A 10,543-nucleotide genomic window follows, 5' to 3' on the forward strand; every position below is an offset into this window, starting at 1 on the left:
CCCCCCAACAGAAGAATAGGGTGATATTGCAGAATTTCAAACTGAGCCACTGAAAGGAGAATTAAATACACAGTTCTACCTTGGACTTCCAGATCTTCCTTTCCTCTTTTCTGTTGTAAACTATCATGAAGATTTTTCTATTCTGTGCAGCTATTCCAAGGTTCATTTTAAAAGCATGAGATTCCAATATGATTAATCATTTGGGTTCGCCAATATTTAAAATAATCATGAGTTTAGACTGTAATATTAATAGCCTAAGACATGATGTAGACAAATTGTTTTAATGATTATGATGAAAGTATCAAGAACTTCCCTTGATGTGATTGTTTTTTAATGTTATTATATTTTGTAATATCATGATGCTGATATTAAAGCTTTCTAATATCTAATGGTAACTTTTTTCTCCCCTTCTCTTCTCTCTCCCCCTGCCCCTCCACCACCTTTCATCTTGTCTTCATTCAGAGGAATGCAGTAGCATGGATAGTTGATGGCGAATTTGGAGCAGACGACTTCTGTTTAACTTAAATTAGTCGTATTTTAATGGCTTGGGATTTGGTGCAAACAAACATGATTGATAGCTGGACAGACATGCTCGTCATGAAAAAAGAACCATTTCTGAAGCCCGATTGGGGCCAAACATTTACACCTTGCTTCATAGTAACCAGTTGAGATGAAGCACGTCGTTAGAACGTTGTTGGACACCATGTTGAATTATCCCCCCATCGGTTGTGAAGAACTGTGCTACATTCAGGCTTACCCATTGAACTCAGTATATATATTTTTTTCCCTCCTGCCTTTTGACTGGTGGGATACCATTCTTGTTGCTCTTCTGTGTAATGAAGTTTAAATGCTTGTTTGGAAAACTTTATTTAACAGTTTAGAAGGCTTGATAGAAAGAGTGCATTAGTCTGAAGAGTATACATTGGATAGGAAAGAATTTCCTTCTTTTGTTTCTCCAAATCTTTCCGCCTTATTTAGCTTGAGATCTTTGCAGCTTGGTTCATGGATTCTAGCCTTGCCCGTGTTGCAGTATATTCTGATGCAGATGAGAACCAGTGAACTATGTCAAAAGCACTCAATATTACATTTGACAAAAAGTTTTGTACTTTTCACATAGCTTGTTGCCCCGTAAAAGGGTTAACAGCACAATTTTTTAAAAATAAATTAAGAAGTATTTATAGGATCAAAGTGACTTCATTTGTATACATTTGGAATCTAAACCAGCTTAAAAACAGTTTCCTCTATGACTTAGCTACACAGTGTAACTGATGCTCTTCTGGAATACCACACGAGACCTGGTCAGAAGCAGTGCTTGGAAGGACATTACACAGGAAATTCAGAGTAACACTTGGAAGGTTTCCCCCTTTTGTTTTATTCCTGAAGTAACATCAGTACCTGATCTTGAAGAAATTCAAGAGTCAAAAAGAGAATTTTAAATATATACCAACATGAGAGATCAGTAGGCAGTTTAGGTTTTCAGCAAAGCTCATTCCAAGTTGTTTTCAACTTGGGAAATCATTTTGGTGTGATCTAGCAAGAGAGTAGAAATCAGCAGATATAACCACTTTGGAAATTCATAGTATAATTGAGCTTGTTAGGAAAATTCAGCAAGTCACAAACATACTTAAACTGGGTTTAAAACCTCATAGTCATTTCTCTTAATTGCCCTTAATATTTTGACATATATAAATACATAAATTTAAAGAAGATTCCTTCTCAGTTTTTCAGATATTGCCATACTGAACCTCATTCTAAACTGGTGCTGTGGATAGTCTTTCCCTCTCCCGTCCCTTTTTAGTTTAAGGAAAGGTTTCCTTTATGGAAAAGCACTTTTAATTTTGAGAATTTCACATTTAAAAGAAGCCAAAAGCCTGGTGTTCACATTGTGCTTTTAAATCCCGTAACAGCTGAATACAACCACCTTAGTCTCCTTTGAAATGCCCTCCCTTTTTTGGTAGAGGATAAGTACGGTGACCGCAGCTGTTATGTTGGAAAGAGGAGTGGGAATACCCCCAAAATAAGACTCTGGTGACGAATAAGTCTTGTACCAAGTTCCCTGTTAGGCCCAGCCAAGTCTATAATGTATTTTACCATGAGCAGACTCTTTCGGGATCCACAAAGAAGAGAAATTCTTCCATTGGGGGGTGGGAAGTAGGGAATGGCAGCAGGGAGAAATGGGAAAGTCAGGGAAGGGGAGAAGAAAGAAAAACACAATTGGCCTTAAAACAGCACAGATTCTCCCAAAAGCTCTCACAGTAAGAGAAAAAGACAGATCATGGTCAGCAGATTATTTTATCAAATTGGTATGTGTAAAAGATTTCTTCAAGCTCAATTTTGCAGAGACCACCACTTAAGAGAATCAAGAATTCCTGTTTTGATACTTCTAAGTTAACTATGTTCTAGTTTATCTGGTACTTCATTTTTCTTAACTAAAATTACTTTTTACTTTAAGCTTGAATAAAAATCTTCATTGGTAACTGTATATAATTAAGTGGCAACTTCTCTTTACCTCAGTACAGTTAAATCGATGCATATTTTAAGTGATTCATGTATTATACCCTGAAGCCATTAATACACCCCAGTAATAACTCTACAGGAACATCCCTGATAAAGTGTGGGCATAGAAACTCCACAGCTGTTTACAAATTTGGTTGCAGTGTGCTTGTGTACATTAGTAACGTTCACTGAGATTTGTGCCCATTCAGGGGCAATTTGGCACTCAGATTCTATACTTCACCCACCCAAGCCCTAGATCTGAGTTCTCAGAGTGCTTCTGAAGTACAGTTAGAAACACTTTAAAAACGTGGAGTTAAAGGGAGGCACATCTTGCAAGAATATAACTCCATGAAAACGGAGTAACAACTATGCAAAGGTTTCTGCAGCAGCTAGGCGAGTTGGGGTTCCAGGTCTGTCTTAACTGGCAGCTTCCTATATGTACTGGTACTTTGCTGTGCCAGTTTGCTGCACACATCTATTCCATGCATTTGCCATGCAGTGACGGGCTAGAAAGGACATAAAGGGTGAAGAAACCTAGGGTTTTGTGGTACAACCTGATAGCAGGACGGTCTAACACATAGATGGAACTGAAAACTTGGGCGAGTGCTATAGTCTGCCTAGGGTTAAGAGTGAGAATATATAAGCAAACTACCAAGCCAGCCGCAAGATACTAACAAATGTATAAATTGAAAAGTACCAATACTTTTTGCACATAGATCAAAATAGAGTGGAGAATTTTGGCTCCAAAAATCAGGTTAGTAGGCTCATTTCCATGTGCTTAAAAATGTTTTTGTTGTTGCTACTCATTAAGGGCTAGAGCAAGTATGGAATTAAATGTCTTTTTCCTTCAAATAATTGGTTATTAACAGTACAGTGATGGATTTGGGGATTAAAGATTGGCGTGTGGGTGGCGATAAACAACTACAGTGGGGGATAAGTTGGGAGGGATGACAAAGCTTCAGTGAGGGGTTTTGTACGTTATTAGTGTTCATGCCAGCTCCATTTCTGTGAATTTTATTGGCCAGGTAAATGTATGTTAAACCAGGTAAGTAGTTTAAACAGGAAATTTTATTTGCAAATGTCCCTACAAATTGGCCCATTTTAGTGGGTGGGAGAACAAAAAAGGGATTACCTAACTTTAAATATAAACTAAGTAATTAAAATAACCTGCTAGTTGGAAAAAAATCCAATTTTTGTCAGTATTTTCTTAATCTGAAATCACGCTAGTAGTAATATGGTGATTTTTATTACTAGGAGTGTTCTCCCTCTACGGTGGCATTCCATGACATTAATAGAAAACCCTTCTTTCCCACCCCTCCCCATTTTGAAATTTTCTTTTGTAGGATGTTGGTTCCTGCACACAAGAACTGACCCTATCACCTCTGCTCAGAGTGGTAAATATATCGTACATCTCTTGAAAGGGACATATCCATGTCAGTTTCTTTCACAGCAGAAGAATGGCTGCTTTTGAATGGGGAGGAAAGAAGACATTTTTCTTAATATCCTTTTTGTCCCATCTCAAAAATGTATAAATATCTTGATTTAGTTATATTTTAATTTCTCATTTAGACATTTAGACTTTAGCAGCTCTCTTTTGGGGTTGCTCTCCAAAATACTACTACCATTTCAAAAACCATGTCTAATTTAATATAAACTGCTAATTTAAAAGAAGAGGTGAATTTGCATTTACACTTAGACACTTTCTAAAAACAGGGTGAACTTAATTGAGATTTGTCAGTGTTAAGCTATTGTTATAGTAGCTGCCCTATAGTTGCAAAAATAAAAATTAAAACATCCCCTATCTACTTAATCCAGAGATAGCCTGGATTTAATGAAACTCATAGTATAAAAATGTGTGTGTGTGTGTGTGTGTGTGTATGTGTGTGTGTGGTGTGATATGTGAGTGTGTGTGTGGAAGAGAGAGAGTACTTAATTCATTAAAAGGCCTGGAAACAGCTGTTCTAGGTTCTTGTCAGTTTTACTAAAAGTCTCGTGCACATGTGAAGTGCCCTCTCTGAATTTAAGGTTTGGTTAATACTGGTATATTTTTATAAGATTGAAATTGTGTCCCCATCTTTAACTTAAACATTTTCATTACCAGGGTCAATGTGCTAAAACCGAATCGTAACATTTTTAGGCACAAATGGAAAAAATGTTATTGGCTCCTTGAAAATGTATGTGTGTGGCGAGGGGAGTAGAGCCACAAAAGCATGTATGTACTTACAAACCAAGCTGTAGAGATCAAGAAAAGAACTTAAGTGGTGATCTCAAGGTTTCTAAATTGTCAAGATTTACATGGCATTGTGGTGGAACTAGTTAACACTTAGAGCTTTTGGTATGTGATAACTATTTGCTATGGACTGATTAAATGTTTCAAAGGATTGTGTTCTTAAATTTTGGGGGGTTTTGTTTTTGTTGTTTTGTTTTTTTTTAACTGCCTCTCAGATTATATTTAGTAGTTTAAATTTCTTTGCTTTATTATTTCATTAAAGCATAAAAAACTTCAGGTCTTTGATATTTATTTTCACTTGTTCTACTAATTATTTACAAAACACCCTTTAACTTTTATTTTATGAATGTGTAGTATATTAAACGTCTTTAAAATTTTGTTCAATTGAAGCTACATTAACTTTAATTTGCTTTACTGGGATTTTTTTTTTTAAATACACCTTTCCATGTCAGTGCGTAGCACTTAAGCAATCGTTTGTATTCCCTTTCGATCCAATAAACAGAATGAAGAAGTAATTGTTGCTGTGTTAGATCTAATATCCATTCATCTGCATGTTTAAATAGTACCATTTGTACCTTAGGCAATGATTTGCTGAATTTGACTTTCATTTGTTTATTTACCTGGAATTTTTAAGTGGGACCTAAGACAGACTGCTTCATCTGTTGGGATAGCTTTTTAAAGAGCTATTGTGTGAAATCAATGGATTTAGAAAAATTTAAGGAACATTTACATTTTAAAGGAATGACAGGCCCCATTTTGTTCAAAAATATTACTGCATCTGAAATTATGCACTTAGGTATTAAAAACGTTGATTATTAGAAAAAATACATTTCCAGTTTTAAATTTAAATTTATATCATAGTAATTGCATAGTTCTTTAAAGATCTTGGAGAAAGCATTCGTTGTGTACAAATCTACAGTAATATGTGTTTATGAAAAAAGGAAAAGAAAACCAATTGCCACATTGGGGTGAATGACTACAGAAGTGGACTTTTAAGATTTTTACTGAGAATGGAGTTCTGTACAGTAAAAGGAAGTTCAAACGTGGAAAATTAGTGGCAGGGAATTAGTGGAGAGTCAGCCTAGGACAGCAGATCTAAGGAGGCGGAGAGGTTGTGCTTCCACAGCCCTGCTCACCAATTTGAAAGTCTGGTTGCAACTTCCTCTGATCAACAGGCAAGAGAAGGGAGAAGTTTTTCTACTTCCTTTTTTTAAGTACGGCTGTACATTGCAGATTTAGCTAATTTGAGTAAAGTTTCATGCCAGCTCCCAGCACCAAGTATAAAAATTTCCCAACCTTAACAAACCTTAGAGAGTTGTATTTTAAAACACAATTAATTCCTTTCCACTTTAGCAAAATAAAAGTGGATGGTCTTTAGTTACATCGTTTAATGACTTGAATTTTTTTTCCAGAAAAACTTAACACTGTTAAGGACGTTTCAGCAACAGCGTGAGCCCACCATCCTAGCACTACTGCCAGTAACCTTCAGTGTCTGCCGTTGACTTTGGGGCAGTGCGATCTCCCTCGAACTCGGTGTACTTCAACGTGAGCTTGCTCTATATGGAACTATTCTGGTCGCGTAGTTAACAGAATATTAAATCAGCATGTAATTCAACTAATGCAGGAAGCGGAAGGACAAATACATTTTCAATCAAGTGTTCATTTCCTTTCCGATGTGAAGATTAGTTGCTGCTTTGGTCGTTCTATTGATGCAACTGGGGTCCCTCATATACAATTTAAGACTTTATGTCTTTTATCGCCTCAGGAGAAAGATCTTACTTAAGACATAACTAATTAACTATGGTGCTAGACCATTATTTGGAATTCAAATGAATATGCCAAATGTTTTTCATTTAACTTTGATTTCTAAACCACCTTCTAGATCTCCAGCCAAATTTATGAACACCCCAAGTCATTTTATGTTATCAGTTGGCACTAATCCACTTACTGGTGGTTTTTGAGAATCTCAGGACTGTGCTGTATTACTACAGCAATGAGACCAAGAATTAAGAGCAGGAGCAAGAAGGCTATCGAGAGACTGACTACAGTACTGCACACCTACTTGATTAGTGAGTAACGTGAATGCATACAGGTGTTCACCTGGGCTGGTAGACTGGATGCTTCCTGTCGGCCAGGCACTGGATGAGCATTTTTGTTTCTCATGGTGGCTTGATGCTGCAGTGCTCTCTTAATTCCCATTTCACAAATGAGGGAAATAGGCTTAAATAACCTAAATAGTATGGAGAAGCTGGTGCCTCTGAGCATGTTTGAAAGCACTACACCGTATAAACCTCCCTTGGTCTGTAGATGGCCATTTAACCTTGGAATAAAACTGATGTAAAACTTGTCAGGTGAAAAGTCGCCCACTTGATTGATGCTAGTTAACTGCATAGTTCATAAAAGAAAATGACACTTTTGAAGTTATATCAGTATTTTTCTCCACACAATTAAAACAATCAAAACACATTTTATAGAGGAAATCTTCACAATAAATTAGAATCATCTCTAAATTGTTTTATAAATATGTAGTGGTTAAACTCATGGGTTTTAGAGTCAGCATACCTGACGAAATCCTATCACTTGGTGTGTCACTTCAGACAGTTTACCTCGCTTGTCAAAGCCTACCTATCTCCCTCATCTATAAAAGCAGCTAACAGTATCTTACAAAACAGCACTGTAATGTGTGAGAACGCACATAGTAAAACCATAAGCGATTTTTTAAAGAGTTTGAAATTAATACAGAGGAGGCTCAGCAAAATCCAGAATATTGGAGATTCTATACAACAAATGATCACTATGTCAAAGGACCCAGTTTTTTCAACAAATTGGAAGGAATAAAAGAGGAAAAACAGATTTCAGAGATGAGACATTAACAAAATGAGATGGACAAGATCTTGTTTGGATCCCAATGTGAACAAACCAACTATAAAAATTTTGAGCCAATGGGGTAAATTTGGGCACCAACTAGATATTTAGTACCAGGGAATCACTAGTTTATGTGTGACATTGGTACTGTGGTTATGTGTATGTGTTTTAAGAGCCCTCATCTTACAGAAATAGATACAAAAGTATTACATAATCATCTCTGGTGATTCAAGGTGGGGGGGAGGGATGGTACGGAGAAAACGAATGCCCATGAGTTTGGTTACTGTAGCTGGTAAAACAAAATACCAAGTAACAAGGCTAGTCTTGACCTGCATGTCTCTTTGTGATAGTGTCGCGGCAACCAAACTGCTTGCTTTTAATTGAATCGTCATGGTCAACTCTCAACCCAGTTTGCATCCAATCTATGAAACAGGGTGCTGATCCAATCAAGGGATAAGATGAGGCTCTAGAATAGGGGTGTCCAAACTGCGGCCCGTGGGCCAACTGCGGCCCACGATCCATTTTTTATTGGCCCGCAGCAAATTCCAAAAATATATTTAGTTTACTTCAATAAACCAGGTGAGGCAATATGTATTTCACCTCGCGTGAGTGGCCCGGCTGTTTGTGTATTTTACCACATATGGCCCTTGGTGAAAAACGTAAAAAGTTTGGACACCCCTGCTCTAGAACCTGATTCCATGTTATAACCTCTCTTTCAGAGGTTATCAGTTGAGTGACTGGAGCTGTGAGAATAGGTAAGATTCAAGCTCCTTCCTTATTCAAGTGCCAGCCTCTTGCCCTAAGAGTGTGTGGTACTCAGAACAGCAGATGAGATTGAGCCCCTGGATCAACAGAGTGGGTGTCCTGCTGAAGCACAGAGAGGGCACTTAGAAGCAAAGCAGGAGCAAGAGAGCTGGCTGCAGAGTGACCACAAGTGTGTAACTGAGAAGTTTACTGTGCCCTCAGTATCTGACAGATGCTCTATCAGAGTACAGGAATTTAGGTATTTGTTAAACCGATTCACCTCTTGACTGGGTTCTAATGCTTAATGGGAACTGGTACAGATGAAACCAACATTGCTCCATAACGGAAGGAGCAAACCAGATACACAGCAGAGGAAGCCACAAACCTCTGAGCCCTCGGCTGGCTGATTCTGACCACCCAGACACTCACTCTTCACCCAGCTTCAGAGGGAAGCAACTGAGAACAAAAGCTTTGATCAAGGAATGTCTCGAGAAGAGCAACTTGAACTTGGCACCAAACTAACTCAGTGGACAAGTCCTTTAAAGCTATGGTTCTGCCAGGTGGTTATTCCTGTGATTACAGTGCTAACCCTAATGCTTTGAAGGACCCTCAGTCATTAGATTGTATTTATTTAAAGCAAAATAATCTGGTTACTAAGTTTTAGAATTTTTAGGAAAAGTATGGCTTACAGCCAAAAGGCGTCACTGACAAGCCCTGAGAAAGCCAAAACAGCCCATTTTTTTAACAGTGTTGTTAATTGAAGTTTCACTAGACCAAGAATATGCCAACTCTTGTTAACACTACAGAGCAAGATAGTGTATTTGATTTAAAGTACATAAACTCAGGTGGCCGGAATCTAGACAAGCGCAGAATTTCACTCACCTTCTCTATCTTGTCTGATTCTATATGTTAGAACAAGTTTGTTTACATTTTGGGGACAATTGCACCTAGTACATACACTTTCACCACAACTACTTGTGACAAAATATTACTTGCAAGTAACGCTGACTTCACAAGTCTCCAGTGCACCAAATATAGCAGTTTCCTTTGCTAGTCTAGCAAGTCTTAGAACATTTCACAATGTGGCCTTGAAAACAAAAATGGTAGGTTCTGAGGGGTGGCCGGATGGCTCAGTTGGTTAGAGCGTGAGCTCTCAACAAGGTTGCCGGTTCAATTCCCGCATGGGATGGTGGGCTGCGCCCCCTTCAACTAAAGATTGAAAACGGCTACTGGACTTGGAGCTGAGCTGCGCCCTCCACAACTAGATTGAAGGACAACTTGGAGCTGATGGGCCCTGGAGAAACATACTGTCCCCAACATTCCCCAATAAAATTGAAAAAAAAATGGTGGGCTCTGATTATGTTGCTCCATTGCTTCTCTGGTAAAGGACATCAGCTGGACTTCCTGCTGAAAGAGCAATAGAACAACACAATCAGATTTACTTATTCATTCAGCGGTCATTGATTGTGTGCGAGGCACTGTCAGGTCCCAAGAGCAGTAGGAGGAAGATACAAATATGAATAAGAGTGTACTCTGCCCTCCAGGAGTGTACAGCCTAGTAGGAGAGATTCACTGCATACAAATAACTCTAATACCAGATAGAAAGTGGTAAGTGCCCTGGGAGATAAAGTTCCATGGGAAGCTTTCTTGGCTCTCTGTCAACTTGGAGGTAAGACCAGGTGAGAGGAAGCACATTTGGACTTACTCCATTGTCATCTGTGTGAGAAAAGGTAGCCGAGGGACCTGCCAGGCTTCGATGAAGGAGCTGCATCTTCGATCTTGCTTTCTCAGCTCTCAGCTGAGGTGGCAGTGATTAGCCAGGGCACCTGCTACCACTGAGGATGCAAGGACAAGGGACAGTGACACGACACAGATAAAAATCCTGTGCACACAGGAGTCGTCTGCACTGGCTGGTCCTGGGTCCTGTGCCTTCCCAGGGACAGGGAAGAGGAGTGATGGGGGAGAGAACGCTGAAACCACCAGGATTCCAGATGCAATCGCCAGGCCTCAGCTCTCCACCTTTACGATGAAGGAGTCAGAGCAAATAATCTCTAAGATCCTTTGCAACTTGCCAATCAATGAAAAGCATAGAAAATTAATCTTTAGCATCATAACCACAGTTTTTAAAGTCAGTGCCTTTTCCCCCTTTACATTATTTGTAGAGAAGCCCCTAAAAACAAAAAAAACGAGAGTTAACCCCTTTTCCTG

General features: G+C 38.6%; 1 protein-coding gene across 2 annotated transcripts in view; it reads left to right on the forward strand.

Annotated features, from left to right (window-relative positions):
* The window catches only part of WDR26 (WD repeat domain 26), a 37,883-nt gene extending 32,881 nt beyond the window's left edge, over positions 1–5,002 (forward strand). For both annotated transcript variants that reach the window (XM_019716064.3, XM_074316948.2), the window contains exon 14: positions 463–5,002. In XM_019716064.3, the coding sequence (XP_019571623.3) occupies positions 463–488 (26 nt within the window). In that variant the 3' untranslated portion in view covers positions 489–5,002. The remainder of the gene's footprint in view (positions 1–462) is intronic.
* Positions 5,003–10,543: the final 5,541 nt, after the last annotated feature.

This window comes from Rhinolophus sinicus, chromosome 6, assembly GCF_057876585.1.
Source record: "Rhinolophus sinicus isolate RSI-liver-muscle chromosome 6, RSI-T2T, whole genome shotgun sequence".
NCBI classification, from domain to species: domain Eukaryota; kingdom Metazoa; phylum Chordata; class Mammalia; order Chiroptera; family Rhinolophidae; genus Rhinolophus; species Rhinolophus sinicus.